General features: G+C 41.8%; 2 protein-coding genes and 2 pseudogenes across 5 annotated transcripts in view; 2 read left to right on the top strand and 2 right to left on the bottom strand.

Moving 5' to 3' along the window:
* The window catches only part of pdlim5b (PDZ and LIM domain 5b), a 170,803-nt gene that overhangs the window by 79,252 nt on the left and 65,530 nt on the right, over positions 1-26,021 (top strand). For 3 of the 4 annotated variants that reach the window (XM_088355340.1, XM_088355341.1, XM_088355339.1), the window contains exons 11-13: positions 1,100-1,220; positions 1,294-1,409; positions 3,673-4,092. In XM_088355340.1, the coding sequence (XP_088211466.1) occupies positions 1,100-1,220; positions 1,294-1,409; positions 3,673-3,762 (327 nt within the window). In that variant the 3' untranslated portion in view covers positions 3,763-4,092. Of the gene's footprint in view, positions 1-1,099; positions 1,221-1,293; positions 1,410-3,672; positions 4,093-26,021 lie in introns of those variants that run through there. The other variant, XR_015852992.1, reaches the window with a different exon arrangement.
* bmpr1bb (bone morphogenetic protein receptor type 1Bb) overlaps positions 12,343-26,021 on the top strand; it is a 115,414-nt gene continuing 101,735 nt past the window's right edge. Inside the window, exon 1 of the mRNA XM_088355342.1 lies at positions 12,343-12,486. The gene's annotated coding sequence lies outside the window, so the exon portion shown is untranslated. The remainder of the gene's footprint in view (positions 12,487-26,021) is intronic.
* Positions 19,889-20,172, bottom strand: LOC148350114 (U2 spliceosomal RNA; annotated as a pseudogene).
* On the bottom strand, positions 20,201-20,324 carry LOC148350113 (U2 spliceosomal RNA; annotated as a pseudogene).

The raw sequence follows: 26,021 nt of genomic DNA, 5'->3' as shown, positions 1-26,021 counted from the left end.
ATAATTTACTATACAATTGAAGGATTTACAAAAATACAACAAAAAAAAAACTAACAGAATTTTTTTAAAATTTTACTTCTTTATGGACTGTGTCAGGAACCAGAACAGGATCAGGACCCAAGCGCGTGACGTTCTCACACAAGCCTTTTATTTTACGGGAAATGGGGAGTCATGCACGTTAGGTAGCAATCTGGCGTGAAATGATAGGAAGCCAGAGGCCGACGAGATCGATTTCAATCGCCCGAGTTGATATCGGAGAGATGGGGTCGATACCGGACAGGACGGAACAGAAAGGATAGCTAACGGATCAGGATATCAAAAATAAACAGGAGAAACTAGACGGTAACGAAAACTGGAGAAAATAATAAACAGGACAAAAGTAGACAGGAACAAAACTTGAAATTGATATTAAACAGGACAACAATAAACGGGAACAATACCGGACTGGAAATACCAACAGGAAAACAGGACTGAGTCAGAACCCACGTCTTGCGGGTCAGAAGTTCGTTGACGGACTGGCAAACTAAGAGAGAGCGCTCTTAGCTTAAAAAGACTAAGCCAATGTTAATGAGCCGCAGCTGCCGCCACACAGGCGGGGCCAATTGGGCGTCATGGCAACCGCGACAGAAAACTGTAATCAAGCAGCAGGAAGAAAGTTGGGAGTGAGCAAGAAGGGGAGGTGACGATGGGTCGGATGTAAGCGACGTAGAGGAGGAAGGAGGAAGCGGCGCATCGTCTTCCTCCAGAGTTGGGGAGTTGTTTACAGGTAAAAATGACACAGAGGATAAGGATTGTATAAAATTTAGCGATTTGGAGTAAATCTGAGTTATTTATGCTGCGACTTATACTGCAGAGCGACTTTAGGAAAATACGGCAAGAGGTGACCCTGGGTCAGATGTAAGCAATGTAGAGGAGGAAGGAAGGAGGAAGCGGCGCATCGTCTTCCTCCAGAGTTGGGGTGGTTGTTTACCGGTAAAAATGACACTGAGGATAAGGATTGTATTGGATTTAGTGATTTGGAGTATGTTTTTTATGCTGCGACTTATACTGCAGAGCGCCTTCAGGAAAATACGGTAACTCCCCGGTCTTTGTCTCACAGGAGATCATGAACGCCTTGAAGCAGACCTGGCACGTGTCCTGCTTCGTCTGCTCGGCTTGCCATCAGCCCATCCGGGGCAACACCTTCCACATGGAGGACGGGCAGCCATATTGCGAAATGGGTACGCCGTCAAGTTAGCCGCTAAGCTAGCTGTGCGGGTTTTGAATGGAATTTTGTCACAATCGATTTTGCAGACTACTATAAGCTGTTTGGCACAAACTGCCACGGCTGCGACTTCCCCATCGAGGCCGGGGACAAGTTCTTGGAAGCCTTGGGATTCACCTGGCATGATACCTGTTTTGTGTGTGCGGTATGTTTCTTCTTCTTGTTGTTATTTGAGTTTAAAATTGATGTTTGCATGCTGAAATTTCTCTCTTTTGTTTTCTCACTCTTTCTGTCCACCGTCCTTCTCTCACTCCCCCACTCGCTCCCACCTCATTCCCCTCTTTCTCTCCCTTTACTTTGCTCCTCTATCACTCTGCCTCCCCCTCTTCTTCTTTTCTTCTTCTATTCTTCTTCTTCTCTCTCTCTTTTCCCTCTCACCCCCTGTCTTTCCCTTTTCCTCCTCCCCTCTTCCTTCTCTCCTTACTTTTCCTTCTTTCACTCCCGCTTTCTCTTTCTTTCGCTTACCCTCTCACCCCTTGTCTTTTCCTTCACCCCCTCTTCCCTTTCTCCTTACTTTTCTTTCTTTCACTCCCACTTTCTCGTTCTTTCTCTTACACAATCTCACTCACTTCCCCCTCTCTACCCCTCTCTTTCTCTCTTTCTACCTCTACTCCCTGTTCTATAACTCATTACCCCCATTTTTTCCCTTTACTTCACTCCTCTATCACTCTGCCTCCCCCTCTGCTTCTTTTCTTCTTCTATTCTTCTTCTTCTCTCTCTTTTCCCTCTCACCCCCTGTCTTTCCCTTTTCCTCCTCCCCTCTTCCTTCTCTCCTTACTTTTCCTTCTTTCACTCCCACATTCTCTTTCTTTGGCTTACCCTCTCACCCCTTGTCTTTTCCTTCACCCCCTCTTCCTTTTCTCCTTACTTTTCTTTCTTTCACTCCCACTTTTTCGTTCTTTCTCTTACACAATCTCACTCACTTTCCCCTCTCTACCCCTTTCTTTCTCTCTTTCTACCTCTACTCCCTGTTCTATAACTCATTCCCCCTTTCTTCACTCCTCTATCACTCTGTTTCTCCCTCCTCTTCTTTTCTCTGTTCCCTCTCACCCCTTGTCTTTCCCTTTTCCTCCTCCCCTCTTCCTTCTCTCCTTACTTTTCTTTCTTGCACTCCCACTTTCTCTTTCTTTCGCTTACGCGCTCTCACTCACTTCCCCCTCTCTACCCCTCTCTTTCTACCTCTACTCCCTGTTCTATAACTCATTCCCCCCTTTCTTTTCCCTTTACTTCACTCCTCTATCACTCTGCCTATCCCTCCTCCTCTTTCCCGTTTCCCCCTCTCCTTTCCTCATACCCCATGTCTTTCCCTTTTCCTGCTCCCCTCTTCCTTCTCTCCTTACTTTTCTTTCTTGCACTCCCACTTTCTCTTTCTTTCGCTTACCCGTTCTCACTCACTTCCCCCTCTCTACCCATCTCTTTCTACCTCTACTCCCTGTTCTATAACTCATTCCCCCTTTCTTTTCCCTTTACTTCACTCCTCTATCACTCTGCCTCTCCCTCCTCCTCTTTTCTGTTTCCCCTCTCTTTCCCCTTTCACCCCCTGTCTTTCCCTTTTCCTGCTGCCCTCTTCCTTCTCTCCTTACTTTTCTTTCTTTCACTTACCCGGTCACACTCACTTCCCCCTCTCTACCCCTCTCTTTCTCTCTTTCTACCTCTACTTCCTGTTCTATAACTCATCCCCCCTTTCCTTTTCCCTTTACTCCACTCCTCTATCACTCTGCCTCTCCGTCCTCCTCTTTTCTCTTTCCCTCTGTTTCCCCTCCCACCCCCTGTCTTTCCCTTTTGCTCCTCCCCTCTTCCTTCTCTCCTTACTTTTACCCGCACTTTTTCTTTCTTTCTCTTACCCGGTCTCACTCACTTCCCCCACTCTCTCTCTCTATCTACCTTTACCTCCCTTCACTCACTCTTTTCTCTTCCCCCCTGTTCCCCCCTCTCTTCCCTATATCCTTACCCTTCTCTCTCTCCCCTTTGTCTTACTTCTCTCAAACTATTTCCCTCTGCTCTTTTCTTCTTCCCTCCTTCTCCCACCTCCGCTGACTCCCTTCTCTCTCACCCTCTTTATCTCCACCTCCCACTTCCACAATGCCTCCCTCTACCCTTTCCACCTCCTCTACTCTTTTCTCCAACTCTTCCGCTTTCCTCCCCTGTATCTTCTCCTTCCCTCTTTTTCCAACCTTTTCTCTCACTTTCTTCTCTCTATATCCATCTCTCCTCCTATCACCCCCCCTGGCTCCACTCATACCCCCTATCACCTTCTCACCCTTTTTCTCTCTCCCTCACCTTTTATCTCTCTTACTCTCTATCGCCCCCCCCCTTTTTTTCCCCCTCTCTTTTTTTCCTCCAATCCCCCCTTCCTCCTCTTTCTCCCTCTCTATCTCTCTTTCATTCCTCTCTCTCCGCCTGTACAGGTGTGCACCACCAATCTGGAAGGTCAACCCTTCTTCTCTAAGAAGGACAAGCCTTTGTGCAAGAAACACGCCCACACCGTCAACATCTGATGCTTCTGTATTCTAATATCTCTTTTCCTACTACAGTCAAATTTTGCGTATTTAAACTTTACCTGGTTAAATAATACATAACGGGTCCGCTCTTTTTCCTTTTTTTAATTATTATCAACTTGCACTTGAGGAGTTTTCATATTTTCCTTACAGTTTTTAAGTGAATTTTGGACTTTTACCAGACGAAATAAAATGAAGGCCTGAAAGATTTGGGATGACCGTATTTTCCGCACTATAAGGCGCACCTAAAAGCCTTTATTGTTTTCAAAAGCTGACCATGCGCCTTATAATACAGTGCGCCTTATATATGGATCAATATTAAGTCGCAAAGTCTAGCAACTAAAGCAAGCAGCCGCCGAAGGCGAAGTCGTCCGCGGTGCATGCTGGGATTTATATACCGGCGTTTCATTTCCTAACCAATGTGTCATCATTTCAATCAGTCACTATTGGCTAAAGTTATTCGGAGGTAAAGGGGGCGGATCCTTTTTATCATTTACAGGCTCGCATAGGCTAAAGGGGCAAAACAAGGCCTGCAATTGGCCGGAAAAGGTGAATGTGAATCACACGTTGGGTTGCACTACGGCATAGAGAAAACATGTTTTACTATTCTGTATTTGTAAATATTTGACTCTCCTGGATTTACTACACTCACGGTTGTAAGAAAACCATGGTTACGTATCATTATTGAACGTGATGGCTGCAAGAGAACTTAGGTGAGCTATGCGGATTTCTATTTTCCCGGTATCTTGTTTTAGAACCATCTTGATGTTTCTGTGATGAGTCTTTTTTTAAACTCAATTAAATTCAAAGTGTTTATTGTCATATGCTCAGTAAAGAACCCCGTTTCCCTGCACAATACAATTCTTACTTTGCTGTCCACGCAGTTGCCAGCAAAAAATAAAATGCAAACTAAGAAATGTTTGTTTGGTGACATCGTACGGACACCGCATTTGCTTCTATGCAAGCTTTCGGAATGTTAAGGGGGTAATCAGTTGGACTGAACCATCTGACTGTTTTGTCGAGGTTCCCATTGTAGCGCCTTATAATCCGGTGCGCCTTATGAATGGAAAATATAGGACCAAAAACTATTTTTGGGGGTGCGCCCTATAACCCGGTGCGCCTTATAGTTCGGAAAATACGGTACTTTGCTACTATGCAGTAAACAAACAATACAGTATCACTTAAAACACGTACAAGCTCCATCGTATTTGTAGTCTTATAATATATTTAAATTGTAGAGTCGATTTTTGTGTATATTGCCAAATCGCCCTCAAATGATGACAAATATCCTTTCGTCATGATTACTGATGCAAGGCACCTGTGCCCGCCCCTTTGGCGCCAACTGCCTCGGACTCTGATTGGCTCCCAGTCCCTATGTAAACTCCCGTCTTTCTGTCACCTGTTGTCAGTCCGTCTGCGAACCTCAGACCTAGGCAAGCTTTTCGACCCTGACTCACTCCTGTTTTGGCCCCGTCTGTTTCCCGGCTTCGACCCATTTTCTGATCTGGACCACTTTTTTTGCTCTCCTGTCCCGGCTACTGTCCTGTTTTTTTCCCGCTCACGACACCGCCATCGCTCGCCACGGAAATACCACAACCTACTCCCTGCGACCAGCGATCTCCGGATTTTGTGTGCAATACTTTCCCTTCTTCCCAATAAAACTGAGAGAAACCTACGCAAGTGGGTCCTGTCTCTGTTCTGGTCCTGACACCTTTCTTGTATTAACACAAGCCAGTCATAATATAGTCCCCCTTAAATTGCCATGTTTCATACTCCATGCACATTTTTACGAATGGAATAAAACCAGTTTCTGAAATATTTTGTGATTTGTTCTTTACTGCACTGGTTTTTGGATATGAAAAGAAAAATCACATGCTTTTGTTTGTTTTTATACAACACCAGTCTTTCGGGTTTTTTTTGTTTTTCTTTTGTTTGTTTTTTTTAACACATAAAACATGTTATTCCGATATCGAAATCTTCATTCATTTTGGGTATTTCGGAATTTTGGTTCGTTTGGCAATTTGCAAACACGCCAGCCAATCAGAACCCTGCATCGAATAACTTTCCCGAGCGTTATAAGGTCGCGCAATTGCATATAATTTTCCAAATTAGATGCACAGAGAACACAAGATAATGGACAAGTGGTTAGGAATGGTTAAGATTTGTCAATTTAATAGCGCTCTTACCAGGGTTGGGTAGGGTTACTTTAACAAGAAACTAAATATGAATAAAATGACTAAATTTTGTGCAGGCTTGGAATACATGGAACAGCAAAAATGATGTCGGCAAGCTGTTTGTATTTATTTTCATTTTGTTTCTGTCGCATTTGATGTTCGTTTTGCCGGAGATCAAAGCCAGGAGAGAAAGCTTACCACGTGTTGTGAGTCATCATTTTATTCTCATTTAGTTTCTTTTGTCTTTTATTAGCATATTTGGTATTGGAGTCATCCAAAAGTAATTGAAAGTAATCCAGTTCAAGAAACCCTACCTAACCCTGAATGTGGTGTACCCCAGGGTTCTATAGTAAGCCCAGTTATTTTGATCATGGAGAGTTGCTGCACTAAAGTGACATCATCAAGATATTAAAAACAAATTAATAATAATGAGACCTGTACTAAGGAAAAAACAATTTCCACGGTTGGGTAGGGTTACTTTAGCTTGATTACTTTCAATTACTTTTGGATGACTCCAATACCAACTATGCTAATAAAAGACAAAAGAAACTATGAATAAAATGACAAAATTTTGTGCAGGCTTGGGGAGTAACGGAATACACGGAACGGCAAAAACAATGTCAGCAAGCTGTTTGGATTGATTTTCATTTTCTTTCTGTCACATTTGATGTTCGTTTTGCCGGAGATCAAAGCCAGGAGAGAAAGCTTACCACTTGTTGTGAGTCATCATTTCATTCATATTTAGTTTCTTTTGTCTTTGATTAGCATATTTGGTATTGGAGTCATCCAAAAGTCATTGAAAGTAATCCAGTTCAAGTAACCCTACCCAACACTGATGAAAGTCAGGCACAATTGCACTTTAGCATTGACTTAGACTGCTGCAATTTTTTTATGGTACCGTATAAGTAATGGCTTTTATGAATATCTGTTCTATGTATGTATTCTATTATCTAGTTTTTATTTTATTTTAATTGAATAGATGCTCCAAGTTTTTCTTCTTCTTCTTCTCTGAGTGTTGTTTCGCGGGCCGGATTCAGTCCCTTCGCGGGAGAGGGCGGGGCAAAGAAAGAGAGAGAGGGAGCGTGAGAAACAAAAGCGAAAAAAGAGAAGTCGTGAGAGAGGGGGGAAAAAAGGGAGAGGAAGAAGGAAATCCAAAGAGAAATTGAAAGACAGAAGGAGAGAAAAGAAAGCGCAAAGGGTTGGAAGAGAGAAAGAGAAAAGAGAGAAAATGAAAAAAGGAAGTTAGAGCAAAAGAAGTTAAAAAGACACAGAGAGAAAGAGACAAAGAGCAATGAAGGAAGAGAAAAAGAGAGACACAGAGAGTGAAAGAGACAGAAAGTGGGAGGGAGAAGAGGTGTGGAAGAGAGAGAGAGAGAGGAGAGAGAGTGAGAAACAAAGGAGATAAAAAAGAAGTTGCGTGAGAGGGGGAAAGAAAGGGAGAGGAAGGAAGAAATCCAAAAAGACAGAAGGAGAAAAAAGAGAAAAAAAGCACGAAAGGTAGGAAGAGAGAAAGAGAAAAGGAAAAAATGAAGTTAGAGCAAAAGAAGTTAAAAAGACACAGAGAGAAAGAGACAATGAGGAACAAAGGAAGAGAAAAAGAGAGACACAGAGAGTGAAAGAGACAGAAAGTGGGAGGGAGAAGAGGTGTGGAAGAGAGAGAGAGAGAGGAGAGAGAGTGAGAAACAAAGGAGATAAAAAAGAAGTTGCGTGAGAGGGGGAAAGAAAGGGAGAGGAAGGAAGAAATCCAAAAAGACAGAAGGAGAAAAAAGAGAAAAAAAGCACGAAAGGTAGGAAGAGAGAAAGAGAAAAGGAAAAAAGGAAGTTAGAGCAAAAGAAGTTAAAAAGACACAGAGAGAAAGAGACAATGAGGAACAAAGGAAGAGAAAAAGAGAGACACAGAGAGTGAAAGAGAGAGTGGGAGAAAAGGTGTGGGAGAGAGAGAGAGCTCTTACTCGTGGTATTGAGGTTAGACGTTTTCCATTGTGTGACGTCATTACGCACGCACCATTTTTCGTTTGGCTAATTGTTGATCGCCGTGTTGTATTGAATGGAGCCGTGTTTTTGTTTGCTTAACTGTTTGGAAATCAATATGCTCAAAGGCTGAACCACAATGTCCTGCTTATCTTCTCACGCATGAGGAACCTGCACACTCTGACATATCCTTACCAGGAATCAAGCCAAAACCTCAGCCCCAGAAGAAAGATTCAAAAGAAGCAAACAAAATTGATGACGCTACAAAACGTAAATGTAGGGGACGGAAAGCAAACATGGCATGAATGAAGATGAGTCAATACAGGTACATACTGATGTCATATACATGGAATGAATGTTATAAGTAGATTTATAAAAAACTGAATTTTAAAGTCTTGTTCTGTGATATATTTCACGCAGGTTTTTCCAGGCTGTTCTAACTCCAAGAAAACCAAAATTAAGAACACCAAATTGTTCTTGATGATGTCATTAGCCATAAATGTTTAAGGTACACAGGGATGGAAAATGGTGTTATTGTTTGGTGTGAAACCAGTTCAGGGTGTCCCCTGCCCACTGCCCGATGATTGCTGGGATGGGCTCCAGCACCCCCGCGATCCTACTGAGGAGAAGCGGTCTAGCTAATGAGATGAGATGGGGTGAAATCACAATTTATATTTGATTTGACATTATTTTCCCTAGCTGCTATACGTTAATTGTCTCCTATATACGAGTAAAATAATATATATATTATATTTATTTATATATATATTTAAACAATGGTGATATCATTTTGTTCCACGAACAGACTAAGGAGATCATTGCTTCCTCATGCCATGAGGCTCTTTCACTCCACCCGGGCGAGTAAAAGCCCACATTAAACCCCACAGGCCCGCTAAAGGATCGAATCCGGCCCGCGAGACAATTCTCAGAGAAGCACAAGAGAAAAACAAGCTGTAGGTTGAATATGTCAACTTGATGTTGCCAAAGCCAGGTGCCTCGAACAAAGACACTGTACTTGTATTTATTTATTTTCTCTCTCTCTCTCTTTTCCGACCCTTTTCTCCCACTCTGTTTGTCTCTTTTTTCTCTTCCTTTTTGCTCTTTGTCTCTTTCTCTCTCTGTCTTTTAACCCTCTTTTGCTCTAACTTCCTTTTTTCCTTTTCTCTCTTTTCTCTTTCTCTCTTCATACCCTTCACGCTTTCTTTTCTCTTTTCTCTCCTTCTGTCTTTCAATTTCTCTTTGGATTTCTTCCTTCCTCTCCCTTTCTTCTCCCCCTCTCTCACGACTTTATATCTTTTTTTCTCACGCTCTCTCCCTCCCTCTCTTTTTCCTTCTTTGTCCCGCCCTCTCTCCTTTTCCCTCCCTCTTTCTCTTATTTCTTTATCTCTTTTTCTTTCTCTTTAATCTACTAGTCCGGTACCCGACAGAATGTTTGTTCTATCTGTGGCCCCTGAGTTAAAATGAGTTTGACACCCCTGCCTTACGGGGATGAATAAAGTATCTATCTATCTATCTATCTATCTATCTATCTATCTATCTATCTATCTTCTCCAAGTTGACTGATTGATTCCCCTCCTATTTATTCCCAGTACTCCAGTCACTCTTTGTCAGTCCGTCAGCGAACCTCTGCATACGCAAGGCAAGCACTTTGGCTCTGGCTCCCGTCGGTCCCGTTTTCATCCGAATACCACTCGTCTGTTCCCGATTCCCCGTTTTTCTCCGGCTATCGGCCCGTTTTGTCCTTTTGACCACGCTCTGATCTCCTGCTCCGGCTAACGACCCGTTTTTTTGCTCCTGACCACGCTCCTATCTTCCGTCCCGAGGAATCACTTCCGCATTCCGATCCCGTGAGCTGCTCGCTCCTCCTGTCCAGCGATCACCTGACTTCCTCGATATCCCAATAAACTTTTGTGTGAAACGTTACGCGTTTGGGCCCACCTTCTGTTCCGGTTCTGACATTTTGTTTGTTTTCTCTGTCTGTCTCTCTCTCTCTCTCTCTCTCTCTCTCTTTATTTCTTTCTCTTTATTTCTTTCTATCTCATTCTTTATTTTCTTCTGTTTCTCCCTGTTGGTTTTTCTTTTTTTTCAATTTCACTCTCTCTCTCTCTCTCTCGTTCTCTTTTCTTCCACTTCCCTCTCTCGCTCCCGATCTTTCTTTTCTATTTCTCTCCCTCGCTCTTTCTCTCTCTCTTTCTCTCTCGTTCTCTTTGTTTCTCATTCGTTCTTTCTTTTCTTCTGTTTCTCTCGCTTTCTCATTCTTTTCTTCTATTTCCCTCTCTTTCTCGATCTTTCTTTTCTATTTCTCTCACTCTCTTTTTCTTCTTCTGTTTCTCCCTGTTGGTTTTTCTTTTTTTCAATTTCACTCTCTTTCTCTCTCTCGTTCTCTTTTCTTCCACTTCCCTCTCTCGCTCCCGATCTTTCTTTTCTATTTCTCTCTCTCTTTCTCTTTCTCTCTCGTTCTCTTTGTTTCTCATTCGTTCTTTCTTTTCTTCTGTTTCTCTCGCTTTCTCATTGTTTTCTTCTATTTCCCTCTCTCTCTTTCTCGATCTTTCTTTTCTATTTCTCTCACTCTCTTTTTCTTCTTCTGTTTCTCCCTGTTGGTTTTTCTTTTTTTCAATTTCACTCTCTTTCTCTCTCTCGTTCTCTTTTCTTCCACTTCCCTCTCTCGCTCCCGCTCTTTCTTTTCTATTTCTCTCTCTCGCTCTTTCTCTCTCTCTCTTTCTCTCTCGTTCTCTTTGTTTCTCATTCGTTCTTTCTTTTCTTCTGTTTCTCTCGCTTTCTCATTCTTGTCTTCTATTTCCCGCTCTCTATTTCTCGATCTTTCTTTTCTATTTCTCTCTCTCTTTTTTTCTTTGTCCCCGTTTCCTCTCTCTCTTTCTCTCCATTTCCCTATTTTCTTCTATTCACCTCTTTTTTTCTTACTTACTTTCTTTATCTTTCTTTTTCTCCATTTCTCTTTGTCTCTCTTTTTTCTCCTCTTCCCTTCTTTTTTCATTCTTTTTTGATTTCCTCTCTCACTCTTTATTGCTCTCCCTTTGTCTTTATTTTTCTCCTCTGTGATTCTTTTTCTCCATCCCTCAATTTCTTCGTCTCTCTCTTTCTCTTTATTTTTATTTCTCTATACTTTTAGCTTTTTTCTGCTTTTGTTCTTTTTCTTTCTTTTTTAACTGTTTATAGCCCTTCGAGACTTATTGTGATTAAGGCCTATACAAATAAACATGACTTGACTTGACTATTTCTCTCTCTCTTACCTTTTCTCTGTTTCTCTCTCTCTCTCTCTCTCTCTCTTTCTCTCTCTCTCTCTCTCTCTCTCTCTCTTACTTTCTCTCTGTTTCTCTCTCTCCCCCTCTCTCTCTCTCTCTTACTTTCTCTCTCTCTGCTTCTATCTCTTTTTCTTTCTCTCTCTTTCTTTCCCTCTGCTTCTCTCTCTTTTTCTTCCTCTCTCTTTCTTTCTCTCTGCCTCTTCTTTCTTTCTCTTACTTTAACACACACACACACACCCCCTCTCTCTTTTTTTTCTTTGTCCCCGTTTCCTTCCCTCTTTTTCTCTCCCTATCCCTCATTTCTTCTCTTCCCCTCTCTTTTTCCTTTCTTACTTTCTCTATCTTTCTTTTTCTTCATTTCTCTCTTATATTCCCTTCTTCTTTTCATTATTTTTGCTTTCTTTCTCTTTATTGCTCTCCCTTTGTCTTTATTTTTCTCTGTGATTCTGTTTCTCTATCCCTCAATTTCTCTATCCCTCTCTCTTTATCTTTATTTTTATTTTTATATTTCTTTAGCTTTCTTTTTCTGCTTTTGTTCTTTTTCTTTCTTTTTTTCTATTGGTTACAGCCCTTCGAGACTTGTGATTAAAGGCTACACAAATAAATATGACTATTTCGCTCCCTCTCTCTCGTTCTTTATTTTCTTCTATTTCCCTTTCTCTCTCTCGATATTTTTTTTCGTATTTATCTGCCTCTCTTTTCTTTGTCTTCGTTTCCTTCTCTCCCTCTCTCTCTCTCTCTCTATGTTTTATTTCTTCTATTCCCCTCTCTTTTTTCCTCTCCGTATCTTTATTTCTCTCTCTCTCTTTTCTTCTATTCCATTCTTTTTTCATTCTTTTTTCCCTTCCTTTACAGCTCTCACTTTGGCTTTCCCCCCTTCTGTGATTGCTTTTTTTTCTTTATCCCTCTCTCTTTCTTTTTATTTTTATTTCTATATTTCTTTAGCTTCTTTTTTTGCTTTTGTTCTTTTTCTTTCTTTTTTCTATTGTTTACAGCCCTTCGAGACTTATTGTGATTAAGGGTGTACAAATAAAAAGTGACATGACTTTACAATACGACCCCCAAAAACGTACTGTATTTCTTTAAAAAAACAACCACATTTTACTTCCCCGAGTCGCCGCAGGTGGTCGCTGTTGTGCAGGAAAAATGACGCCGGCTGACTCGAAGAAGTCAAGCGAACGCAGGAGCTTCACTCCGGTCAAGACTCGAGAACTCTTCCCGTCTAAGACGAAGGACCCACCGGACTGGCGCGTGTTGACAGCACCGCCACATCATTTAAACTCCCTTTTTGGACATTTTGGAGCAAAAACGAGAAGGTAAGAAGACTCGCTTTAAGTGTTTGAGAGAAGTGCGTGAATGGATGCGGGGAGCGTGGAAAGGTGAGTTGAATTATGACGTCAATTCGACGTAATTGTCCGATTTTCTGCTCATGAGCTGAAAACAAAGTATATATTCGTTAAACAATTCTATTTGATACTTCTTTGGGTTCACCTGCCCCGGTTTAAATGTCCCGCTTTATCTTGCAAAGTTGGAGGCATCTATGTTCAATATACAGTGAACCCTCGTTTATGGCGGGGGCTAAGACCACCCCAAACCCGCGAAAAGCCAAATTCGTGGAATACAACCATTTATAAAAAAAACAATTGTCATACAATTATACTCTGACTTTTCACCCTTCTGCCTGAGCGAATAATGAAAGTCAGGGTTGGATAGGGTTACTTTAACTTGATTACTTTCAATTACTTTTGGATGACTCCAATACCAACTATGCTAATAAAAGACAAAATAACTAAATATGAATAAAATGACTAAATTTTGTGCAGGCTTGGGGAGTAATGGAACACATAGAACTGCAAAAATGATGTTGGCAAGCTGTTTGGATTTATTTTTATTTTGTTTCTGTCGCATTTGATGTTCGTTTTGCCGGAGATCAAAGAGATCAAAGCCAGGAGAGAAAGCTTACCACGTGTTGTGAGTCATCATTTTATTCTTATTTAGTTTATTTTGTCTTTTATTAGCATATTTGGTATTGGGGTCATCCAAAAGTCATTGAAAGTAATCAAGTTAAAGTAACCCTACCTAACCCTGAATGTGGTGTACCCCAGGGTTCTATATTAAGCCCAGTTGTTTTGATCATGGAGAGTTGCTGCACTAAAGTGACATCAAGATATTAAAAACAAATGAATAATAATGAGACTTGTACTAAGGAAACAACAATTTCCACGGTTGGGTAGGGTTACTTTAACTTGATTACTTTCAATTTTCATGGAACGGCAGAAATGATGTTGGCAAGCTGTTTGGATTTATTTTCATTTTGTTTCTGTGGCATTTTATGTTTGTTTTGCCGGAGATCAAAGATCAAAGCCAGGAGAGAAAGCTTACCACGTGTTGTGAGTCATCATTTTATTCTTATTTAGTTTCTTTTGTCTTTTATTAGCATATTTGGTATTGGACTCATCCAAAAGTACTTGAAAGTAATCCAGTTAAAGTAACCCTACCCAACCCTGATGAAAGTCAGGCACGATTGCACTTTAACATTGACTTAGACTGCTGCAATTTTTTTATAGTACCGTATAGGTAATGGATTTTATGAATATCTGTTCTATGTATGTATTCTATTATCTAGTTTTTATTTTATTTTAATTGAATAGATGCTCCAAGTTTTTCTTCTTCTTCTCTGATTGTTGTCTCGCGGGCCGGATTCAGTCCCTTCGCGGGAGAGGGCGGGACAAAGAAAGAGAGAGAGGGAGAAAGCGTGAGAAACAAAAGCGAAAAAAGAGAAGTCGTGAGAGAGGGGGGAAAAGGTAGCGGAAGAAAGACAGAAGGAGAGAAAAGAAAGCGCGAAGGGTAGGAAGAGAGAAAGAGAAAAGGAAAAAAGGAAGTTAGAGCAAAATAAGTTAAAAAGACACACAGAGAGAAAGAAACAAAGAGCAACAAAGGAAAAGAAAAAGAGAGACACAGAGAGTGAAAGAGACAGGAGAGTGGGAGAAAAGGTGTGGGAGAGAGAGAGAGAGAGGGAGAGAGAGCGTGACAAATTAAAGAGGAGTCGTGAGAGAGGGAGAAAGAAAGGGGGAGGAAGAAAGAAATCCAAAGAGAAATAGAAAGACAGAAAGAGAAAAAAGAGAAAAGAAAGTGCGAAGGGTAGGAAGAGAGAAAGAGAAAAAGGAAAAAAGGAAGTTGGAGCAAAATAAGTTAAGACACAGAGAAAGAGACAAAGAGTAACAAAGGAAGAGAAAAAGAGAAACACAGAGAGTGAAAGAGACAGAGTGGGAGAAAAGGGGTGGAAAATAAAGAGAGAGAGAGAAATAAATACAGGTACAGTGTCTTTGTTGGAGGCACCTGGCTTTGGCAACATCAAGTTGACATATTTCAACCTGCAGCTTGTTTTTCTCTCGCGCTTCTCTGAGTGTTGTCTCGCGGGCCGGATTCAATCCCTTGGCGGGCCAGATCAGTATTGTTCGGAGTCAGAACCACGTTTGCCAGGAATGTAGTCAGGAGTTTTCAAGTTAAGACAAACTAGGCAGAATATACATGAGATATGTGCATATAAATTGAGCCTCTGTTTTTAGTACTTTATTTTATCATTGTAAATTGATAGGTTGGTCGTTTTGGTTGTAATATTTCTCAGAATTCCCTGTGTGAATATAACTTGTTTTTATATTCCTAAATATAAAAACAATCTTTCACACACACACACACACAGTAACGTTTCAATAATCAGTCTAATTGCATCTCTTGTTTATGGTTTATCAGTCTTGTACTCTTTTATTTTGAAGTCGCGTTTCCGGTGTATTTTTCTGTTTCCTGTGTGAATAAAGTTAGCTTCTCACACAGGAGGAGTCAGTTCTGCCGAGGCATTTGCCTAGAATGGCCACCCAACAGTGCTCTTCCGCTTGGGAATTTTATTTACCTTAATGCTTGTTTTTATTTGTGTAATTTTGCCAACGTTGAGTTTATATAAGTTTTAACTTTAACAAAATACATCTTAGATGTAAGTGAGGGAGAATATCTCCATGAGGAGAAATTCAGCGTCCTCGTATTCTGTGCTGCACCACCGTGATTGTATTCAGTAATACTTTGTAGGTGAGTATAAACACACCCATCAGTCATAACCAATGTTCCCTGCAATTTTCCTTACGGGTCTGAGCGTTCACACAAAGTCGGTGAACAACGCTTGAAACAACAGTGAGCAACGGCAATCCCAAGTGTGGCAACTAAGTCATTATCAAACATGTCCAAAACTTGACATTTTGCTGAGTTACCGGCAATGCCATTTTTTTTTCACTTTTGAATGAATTGACTCATGTACGATTGCAAAGGTTGTACGGCCTACAAACGTCGTTTGTTTTTACAATTCTTTCACAAGAAATCCATTTCTTTTTTTTTCCTGGTATATTTTGTCGCATAATATTCACATTTTTGGGGGCTTATTGAGTCGGTTGCACGATACACAACTGTATTGAATCACATTTTTTTAGTGGAAGTACAATGTCGGCAACAAGATTGACTTGGTATCATTGGAAATTTTTTGAATGCAACACAAACTTTTTCTTCTTTTTCCGTTTTTTTTTCTACTTTTTTTTATTCCTTTAAAAAAATCTCATTGTATTTATTTTTTCCTAGCTGTTACTCTTTTATTTTTAATCTCTATTTACTTTTTTTCATTTGTTTCTTTCTTTTCTTTTTTCAGATTTTTTTCCTGCTCTTTTTGTCCCTCTTTTTCTCTCCTTTTGTTTTGTTTTTTTCTCAGCTTTTTCATTTTGGTACTTTTTTCTTTTTTTGTTCAATTACCTCCCCAATCCTTCCCCGCCCCACCCTTCCTTTAAGTCATTTTGTACACAATTTTACATAATATTTGGTCGTGTAGGGATTAAAGAAGCAAAAACAACCTGAAGAGCCGTTTGGGACCCGAAAGAGCCGGTCCTTTTTAGTGAGCCGAGCCGAAGAAGCCGGTTCTCGAAAAACTCTACTGACTTTACTCAACTTCGTTCAACTTTGACTCGACTTCAAACGTCAGGGAAACCCTTGTATTTTTACCTTCATGCACTGTAACTTTGACTCAATTCACTTATTAGGCAATTTCGAACCCTGATTTTTGAGAGCTGGCTAGATTTTCTTGTGCGCAGCTTAGAGGGAACATTGCATGAGACCATATTATTCAAACAAAAACGTGAGCGAAATTACTTTTACGACAAAGCCAAAAGACCAAAACGTGTGCCAACGAGTCATGTTTTCGTTACTATTTGGCGTGAAGTGCTTCCAGTTTGATATTAATTTGTAAAAAAACATACATTATAGGTTAATTCTAAGAAGACTTTTTGAAGAATTGGTTATGTATGTACCGACATTAATTATGTCCAAAATGTATAATGGTAGTTAGAAATCAAAATTCCTAGAAAATCACAATGACCCATCACTGTTGAACCATTTCCACAGGCTATCTAGGTGTTCTTAGGTGGTTACCTGGTGCCCGCAGCCAACCAGTTTGTGACCCTTACTTACGAGTCATTCAATTTATAACAGGAGCAAAATAGAACATTTGACTTTACTTTATTAAATTTTTATTATGTACTCTCGAGCTTTCAAATTTTTCACACAAAAAGAAAGTCCTTAATTTATAAGTCCAAGTTGAACAGCAGGGAAAGTTATCTGTCAGACACGCTACAGTTCTCTTTTGGTTTCACCTTGGTCATTGTCCAGTCGCTAAGAGTTCCCCTTAATCCTCTGGGAGCGATGACAAGTGAATGCAGTTTTGTCTCAACCACCAATGACAACAACAGAAAAAAGACGACTTCTCATGTCTATGTCGCAATCTGGCCCTATTCTCCACAGTTCATGATGTGAATGTCGAAAGCGCCGCCTGTTGTCTTGAAAGTAGGCCTTATAACACATTTAAAGCCACGCGGCCCTTATTTGTCTTTCACTTTGGCTCAGTAGTAACCGGCACCACAGTATTTGCTCAACATTGTAATCACGAATTGACTTTGTGATAGTCGCCATCTTAAATTGCTGTACTGTATCATTCAAAATCATGTGACATAGACAAATTGGAGCGAAGCTGAACATAAGACATCATAGGCGCCGCCGCGAGCGGCAGCCTTTCCAGCAGCTCCGTGTTATTTCGCTCTTTTTGTGATTTATTGTCTGCTTCTATCTTCGGTGGTATTCGTCCTGTTTGACAACTAGACTTTGGATTACTTTCTATCCCATCGTTATGGGTTTTAACGCACAAAAATGCGTTTATTTAAGGAATCAACTCCTTGCCCTGAAGAATTCTCGTGCCGGCGTGATGAGGGGGCCCTATTGTGGATGCAGAGCCGGAGCTAAGGCTAAGCTGCTAGCGGCGTTATAAGCCTTCGGTACCGTTCGTAATCATGGTAAATGTGAACTCTACCAAAATAAGACAGACGGACTGGCTGTGCTGGTGAAAAACATCAAAGTGTACAGGAAGTGCAGTTTTCGGTGTTTTACGAAACGTGGCTCACTTCTAGCATCCCGGACGCTAACGTGGAGCTACCCAGAGCTACCCGGCTTCAGCGCTGTTAGGACAGACAGAGACACAAAAGCCTGCGGAAAGCGAGAGAAGGTGGACACGCTATGTACGTGAACACGAGGTGGTGTAACCCTGGGCACAAAGATTTCCATCTGCTGCAGGGACGTCGAACTTTTGGCCTAGCGTGTGACGTCATCCACTCCACTGTGGCTAAACTACAACACAGCACCCCGAGGCCATCCTGTTAATCTGTTAACAAACAACAAAAGGATACTGCTGGAAGTGTGAATTTCCCTATGCGGAGGAATAAAGTATCTATCGATATCTCAACCTCTAGCTATCTATCTAGCTATCTATCTATCTAGCTAGATAGATAATCTATCTAGACATCTAGCTAGATAGATAATCTATCTAGACATCTAGCTAGATAGATAACCTATCTAGACATCTATCTATCTAGCTAGATAGATAACCTATCTAGACATCTATTTATCTAGCTAGATAGATAACCTATCTAGACATCTATTTATCTAGATAGATAATCTATCTAGACATCTATTTATCTAGCTAGATAATCTATCTAGACATCTATCTAACTATCTATCTATCTAGCTAGATGGATAATCTGTCTAACTATCTATCTATCTAGCTAGATGGATAATCTATCTAACGATCTATCTATCTAGCTAGATGGATAATCTATCTGTCTATCTATCTAGCTAGATGGATAATCTGTCCAACTATCTATCTATCTAGCTAAATGGATAATCTGTCCAACTATCTATCTATCTAGCTAAATGGATAATCTGTCCAACTATCTATCTATCTAGCTAGATGGATAATCTATCTATCTATCTATCTATCTAGCTAGCTAGATGGATAATCTATCTATCTATCTAGCTAGCTAGATGGATAATCTATCTAGCTATCTATCTAGCTAGATGGATAATCTATCTAGCTATCTATCTAGCTAGATGGATAATCTATCTAGCTATCTATCTAGCTAGATGGATAATCTATCTAGCTATCTATCTAGCTAGATGGATAATCTATCTAGCTATCTATCTAGCTAGCTAGATGGTTAATCTATCTCTCTCTCTATCTATCATTAAGCAGCTACTGTGCAGGGAACATTCAACATCCAGAACGTCGAGGCGGACGTGCTACCACTAAACCCATCGTCCTCCCTCAATCCGGTATCAAGATTCTAAAACCAACTCTGAATTCGGTTCTCACCTTTTCCATGGCATTCATCAGACACACGATCCCCTTTTAATAACTCGTGTTAATCCGATACCTTGATGGGAAGCTCGTCGACTGTTTCATTTTTACGTTGAAAAGAAGTCAAAAAAAAAGAAGAGGACCATTAAGTCTCCACTCCATTGACAGGTATCACGTAAACGGAACTGGCTAGAGTGGTTTCACTTTGACGGGGTTGTGACGAAAGTGATATCCGAAGCTAAAAGCTGTATTGATCCGACCCGACTCGGTGATCCTTCTCTTTCAGCGCAGGTAGTGGAAGCTATAGATTTTGGCATAAAGCGGCCGACGTGTGCGCGCGGTGTCTTTGGCCTCCGAAAGCAGCGTGCTAATTGACGTTCTGCTCGACACGGTTAGCGATTAGCTCGGTAAAATAAACCGCGTGACAAGGGGCGTGTTTTTCCGAGTGATCTGAGGTGATTGCCCGATGCAGCAGGGTGTGTTTTTTTAAAAGTCTTGAATTTTTTATATGCCTTTAAAGTACATAGAAGATGACAGGGTTGAGTGGTACTCAACCGTTTCTAATACCTGGTGCATGCAGGAAAAACTAAAATTCAGGAGGGAGATATACCGTAAATTCCGGACTATAAGCCGCTACTTTTTTCCCAAATGTTCAGCCCTGCGGCTTATTCAGTGAAGCGGACAATTTATGGAATTTTTCTAATGGCCACCAGCGGCGCTGTAGTATAAAAGGTAAGAGTAAGACTAGTAGAATATGTGCACCAAGAAGTTTAAGTATACATTGTCTGTAAAGTTCAGGTAAGATCCGATGATGAGGAAGACGCCCTTGATGGCGATAGTTATAAACCGTGAGGGGTTTTGTAGAGGTTTATTGTTCTATATTCTTTATCTATTATCCGTTATCGGTCAGATCATAATACACTACAAAGCCAAGAGGCCGAGACACTTGCTCCCAGCCAAGAGGCTGAGTTAAGGTCCTAGCCACAGGGCCAAGCAGCGATCAGTGCGAAAGCACCGTTCCCGGAGGTACTGCAATACCGGGTCGATACGTGGAGTGGACAGAGCAAGCTCTTATTCCATCTCCCAATTGCAAAAATCAACAAATCCACAGTTCTTTCAGTTTCATGCTATTGCATCGTCTATGGTGATACTGCAATATGGGGTTTTTAAGGGTTATTGATCTATCTTCGTTATTCATTATCCATTATCCGTTATCGGTCAGTTCATAATACGCTACAAAGCCTAGGAGCCGGGACACTTACTCTCAGCCAAAAGGCCAAGCTAAGGTCCTAGCCCTAAAGCCTTGCTGCGATCATTGCGAATGCACCGTTCCCGGAGGTACTGCTATACCGGGCCGATGCGTGGAGTGGACAAAGCAAGCTCATATTCCATCTCCGAAATGCAAAAATCAAAGATAGTGATATTTCACAATTAAGGGATGTTTTTTTTTCTTAACAGGCACGTTTAATACATTACGAGCGTGATCCTAACTAGCGTGTTGGTACCTTTCAAAGGCATGGTTTGGGATGAAAGTTATATTATTATTGAAGCTTTGAAAACTCTCTCGGTGTACCGTCTTTCTTCGTAAATATGTGTAACCATGTATAATATGTATTTGCAACTGTATATTTTTGTAATGTATTTATTTTAGAGATTTATTCTGTCTGTTCTACGGACGAATCAAAAAGAAGGGGCGGAGCAAACGCGGGCTGATGGGAAGTGGGGTAAAGCTGAGTTACCGGTAGATTTGTCCGTTGTCGCAGCGGACAATAGTGGATATATATTTTTCCCACCCTTAACTTTGGAAATATACATTTTGTTTCCTTGGATTACTTTCAACGGGACCCGGATTTTACAAGTCTGCATCATACTTTAATTACGGGTATCATTTTCCATTCATGATGCTGACTATTGTCACGTTATATTGTCAGATATAACAAAATTGTGAATATGCTTGTTTGCTGTTGAGATTGTCGAGAAGGGTTGTCCGAACTTCACATTGTTTGTTTGCTGCTGTTGGTGTCGGTGGATTTGTTCAAACCAAAAAAAAAGTTACAATCGTGGAACTTGCAGCCCAGTCTGGGTTAAACTTGTGACTGTGTCATGAGTTTTAATGTGGGTGCACGCGGCTTATACATGGGTGCGGCTTGTGTAAGTACAAAAGTGGCAAAACACCTAAAGAGTGGTGGGTGCGGCTCATAATCAAGTGTGCTCTATGGTCCGGAATTTACGGTAGATTGTTTATCAACCAGGACAAGGGAACATCCAATAAACTAGAAATGAGCAGAACCCAAGTTAAGTCATTCAGTGAAACATAGTATTTCCACGATTTTTGCTGTTAATCTATTCCATAATCACTCATATTAAGGGTATTTCCACGAAGAAGGTACTATACCCATTATCTGCACCGCTTATCCACAATAGGGTCGCGGGGATGCTGGAGCCCATCCCAGCTATCTTCGGGCAGTGGGCAGGGGACACCCTGAAATGGTTGCCAGCCTCACTCGCTCATTTACACCAAGAAACAATTTAGACCGGCCAATTAACCTGACATGCAGGTTTTTGAAATGTGCCAGGAAACCGGGGTGCCCGGAGGTAACCCACGCAAGCACGGGGAGAACATGCAAACTCCACATGGGGAGGCTGCGGTAGCTGGACTCGAACCCATAACCTCAGAACTGTGCCACGGACGTGCTAACCACTCATTCGCCGTGCCGCCCCATATATAAGTTTTGAGGTCTTGGGTTCAAGCCCAGCTACCGCAGCCTCCCCGTGTTGAGTTTGCATGTTCTCCCCGTGCTTGCGTGGGTTTCCTCCGGGCACTCCGGTTTCCTCCCACATTCCGAAAACATGCATGTCAGGTTTATTGGCCGGACCGAATTGTCCCTAGGTGTGAATGAGCAAGAGATTTGTCTGTCTCTGTATGCCCTGCGACTGGCCGGCAACCAGTTCAGTGTGTCCCCTGCCCACTACCTGAAGATAGCTGGGATGCGGTGCAGATAATGGATGGATGGATGGATGGATGTATATGTTTATGTGTATATATATATATATATATGTATATATATATATATATATATATATATACACACATGTATGTGTACTACAGCGTAACACACATAATCTGTTTACTTGTGCGCATAATTGTACTGGCACAGTTTCCCTCATCAGGTATATTTTGATGCCACAAAGCACTGTGGGACTTGTAGTACAGAGACGAATGATAAACGTCAAGTCATACCTAAGACTTATAACATTGGTAAAATGGCGGCGCCCTCTGTTGGCTGCGGCTGCATCGGCTCGCTACAACGGGTCAGGTGTATCGACATTTCGTTCTGTGTACACTGTTACAAAGAATGACAATACAAAGGAAATTATTATTATTATTATAACTCCTGCTTACTTGCTAAAACAGCCTCAGTTGTATTGGTTGGTTTTGTTGTCACATGTTCGTTTTATTTTCTGCCCCCAAAACGAAAATGCCAGAATCCATGTATAGTGGATGCAACAGTTGTATCCATCCATATGTAGTGTTAGTCTATGCGTCTGGCAGGTCATAGAGGTTACCTTGCAAACAGACAGCTCTTGCTTGCTGTTCTGACCGGATTGTTCGCAAACGGCACGTATAAGGATTATATGTTTGTCACTGTTGATGTAAATGGTTTATTTGAAGTTTTCCAATCAGCGCCCAAGAAACAGAAGCAGTTCTACGATTGCTTCGAGTTTACTCGCGCTCCTAAACTGACAGAATTTCAGCGAGTTACGCACACATCTGCAAAACTAATCAACAGGGGAAAAAAATGAACGTAAAAGTTGAACAGTGATATGGCGAGGGAACACTGTGTAGTTATCAATGTTCAATACATTATGTATATAGGGCCAAGAGCAAGTCAAGAAAGGATTTGAGGCATTTTGTCAAGATTAAGAGATCTTCTACCAGGAGGACACCAAAATGCCCATGTGAAGAAACGATTTTGAGAAGCTAAGACCAAGACATGTTTCATCAAGACTTCAGACCCATATTTCAGGGGCCAAGACTAGACTGACACCGAGACTTTAAGGCATCGCTACAGAGACCGAAGCTTTAGCATACTAAGACCATTCATTTCGAGCTCTATATCAAGTTCAGCCTCATGTCGAAATCAAGTCAAGATCCCAGACTCTGGTCCTCTAAATCCTTTCAAGACAGTCTGATATTTCCTGAAAACAGTCGAGCGGTGTAGAACGTTTCATTAGAATTCTTTCTTCATGAAGCAGTGGACTTGCCTCTGTAGGAGCCATATTAAACAGCAAAACGAGTCGGGCGTAGAACCTCTGTTGGCCGTGCAGGGCTGCCGCGACTCATAAAATAGTCATAGTCTACCCGCAGAGGACGGTAAGAGTCCCTATGTGTGAAGCAAATGCTCCCTTTATGACCCTATACAGCCACTTGATGTTGGACTATGCGTGACAGTCGGCCTGCTGTCAGCAAAACCGAAGCTGGAGTGATGTTTATGATGGAGTTGACTCATACCACTGAAGTGTGTTAAACGTTTATAAAATCGGACCTGTTTGCAACAATATTTAATTGCAATCGAGTTGTTAGGGTTTATTTTGATTATAATCCGGGATTTGTACCAACTCGCCCACTGGTGCGACGACGTTCTGGTAGTGGGTTGCACGTCACAGAATTTCTCTGCTTCATTTTCAGATTCAGATTCAGATCTACTTTATTGTCGTTCTAGTACACGTGTATACAGCGGCGCTGCCACGAGCGGCTGCCTTTTCCCGCAGCTGCCCTATTGTTTTATTGTCTGCTCCTATCTTCGGTGTTTTTTCTTCCCGTTTTGACAACTACACTATGGATTACTTCTATCCTATGGGACATGGGTTTTAGCGCACAAAAATGCGTCTAATCAAGGAATCAACTCCTTGCCCTGAAGAATTCTCGTCCTGGCATGATGAAGGGGCCTATCGTGGAAGAAGAGCCGGAGCTAGCCAAGCGGCTAGCGGCGTTATAAGTCTTCGGTACCATCCGTAATCATGGTAAATGCGAACTCACGACCAAATAAGATCATCGAGTGCTGGTGGAAAACATCGAAGCGCACAGGGAGCGCAGTTGCTGTGTTTTGCGGAAACGTGGCTCACGTTTAGCATTCCGGACGCTAACGTGTAGCCACCCGGAGCTACCCGGAGCAATCCGGCTTCAACGCCGCTAAACAGAGACACGAAAGCCGGGGGGAATCGGAGAGGAGGCGGACTTGCTAACACGAGGTGGTGTATCCCTGGATTTTCACAAAGAAAAGTTTTCCATCTGCCACAGGGATGTCGAACTTTTGGACTGGCGTGACGTCATCCACTCCGCTACAAGCACCCCAGGGCATCATGTTCATCTGTTAATAAACAACGGGGTAGACTGCTGGAAGTGTGAATTTCCCTACGGGGATGAATAAAGTATCTATCTATCTATCTATCTACAGAACGAAATGTCGATACATCTGACCCGCACAGTTTCCTTGAATGTACAGATATAAATAAAATGTTGTATTGAGTTGGAGTATTGAAGTACTAATAATATACCAAATAATAATGGCTATGTATAGTATTTTACAGTAGTGCAAAGAGTGCAAGAGGAGCAGCTAACCAGATGTGCAAAATGGGCAGTCAGGTAAACAAGTCAGGTAAACAGTAACAATAACACTGTAGTACGATAGCGCAGAGGAGAACAGATGTGCAAGGAGTGGCTAGCTTTAAAGAACTGCCAGTAGTGCAAAAAAGTCAAACAAAACCAACAGATGTACAGATTAGCAGCAGTTTAGATTTACTATGTGTTTGATTGACCATTTAACAGTCTAATGGCCAGGGGGACAAGACTATTGTGGAACCTGGTGGTCCTGCACTGCACACTGCAGTACGACGGATCACCACCTTATCGTGGTGGGGCACTTTGCGCGTCTCCATGACCCCTAGAGCTATGTCGGCGGGAGTCTCGTACTCCTGGTAGGGTTACCCAAGCCGAACAGGTCGAAGGGTAGAGTCCAGACTAAGAGTGATCCCAAAAGCTGGTGGCGGCACGCTTTGAGGCGGTTTCCTACAGACCTGGATCCCGTTAGCCGCCTGCAGTTGTAGAAAGATGCCGGTCGTCTAGGGTCTCCCTTGCCACTGGAACCATCTTCTTTACAATCAAGATAGTGGCGTTGGGGAAAGCGCACCCCTTACGTCACTTTAAAAACCGTCATTGCGCAGGTATCCTCTTTTACCTGAGTCTCCGACCACAATCCAGGATCGGACTGTTCAAACATCAGCAGACTCACAAATAAAAGAAGATGGTCATCATCGAATCGATGGACAACCCCAACAACGACCTCTTTCCAGAGGCTAGCAGAGTGAACAGTCCATGATGGGGGTAAGAGGGGTCCCTGATAATGTTCTTGGCTTGGGATAGGCAGCGCTTCTGGCCAATGTCCTGAATGGAGGACATTTTTGACGTGATATCATCACAACATCGTTCTTTCAGCAAAGGTGGGACCAAATTTTTTACCCCAAAATTAGGGAAGCGCGTCATATTCATACGGCATTTCCTCCACACCTTCCTCACTTTTTAAAGCCCTGACCCATAAAATATCTACTTTTTGTGGATACAATAGTACGGGGCACTTAGGAAACCTTTAGCATTCAGCATCCGAGCCTTCTGACTCTGGTTTTAGGGGGCAAACGGGCGCATACTTTGGGACCGGTCTCCGAATAGCACTCTGATTTCGGGCAAAAATGATACTTCCCGCTTCATTTAGAGAGCACGTTTCAGAGGGACCACCCTGCTTTTGTCTGAATCAACCTGCCTCAAATTGAACCATGTCACAGGATTTGCGGTGTTTGTGCAGCTCTGACTTAGCATCTTTATATATATATTTATATATATATATATATATATATACAGTGTTTGCTTTTATTGTACGTTTACGTTTTGTGCCGTCCTAAATTTTGTTTAGCTTCTTTTGAATCTTTCTTCCGGGGCTGAAGTTTTGGCTTGATTCCTAACCACTTCTCCATTTTTCTTGTGTTCTCTGTGCCTCTACTCTGGTCAACAATATGCAAATGCACGTCCTCATAACGCTCGGAAAAGTCCGTAAGCGCAAACTTATTTGATGCAGGCTTCCG

Source organism: Urocampus carinirostris, chromosome 16, assembly GCF_059441175.1.
Source record: "Urocampus carinirostris isolate Australia breed hairy pipefish chromosome 16, RoL_Ucar_1.0, whole genome shotgun sequence".
In the NCBI taxonomy this organism is placed as follows: domain Eukaryota; kingdom Metazoa; phylum Chordata; class Actinopteri; order Syngnathiformes; family Syngnathidae; genus Urocampus; species Urocampus carinirostris.
The sequence above is the reverse complement of the archived record's forward strand: the minus strand, read 5'-3'. Positions and strand labels throughout refer to the sequence as shown.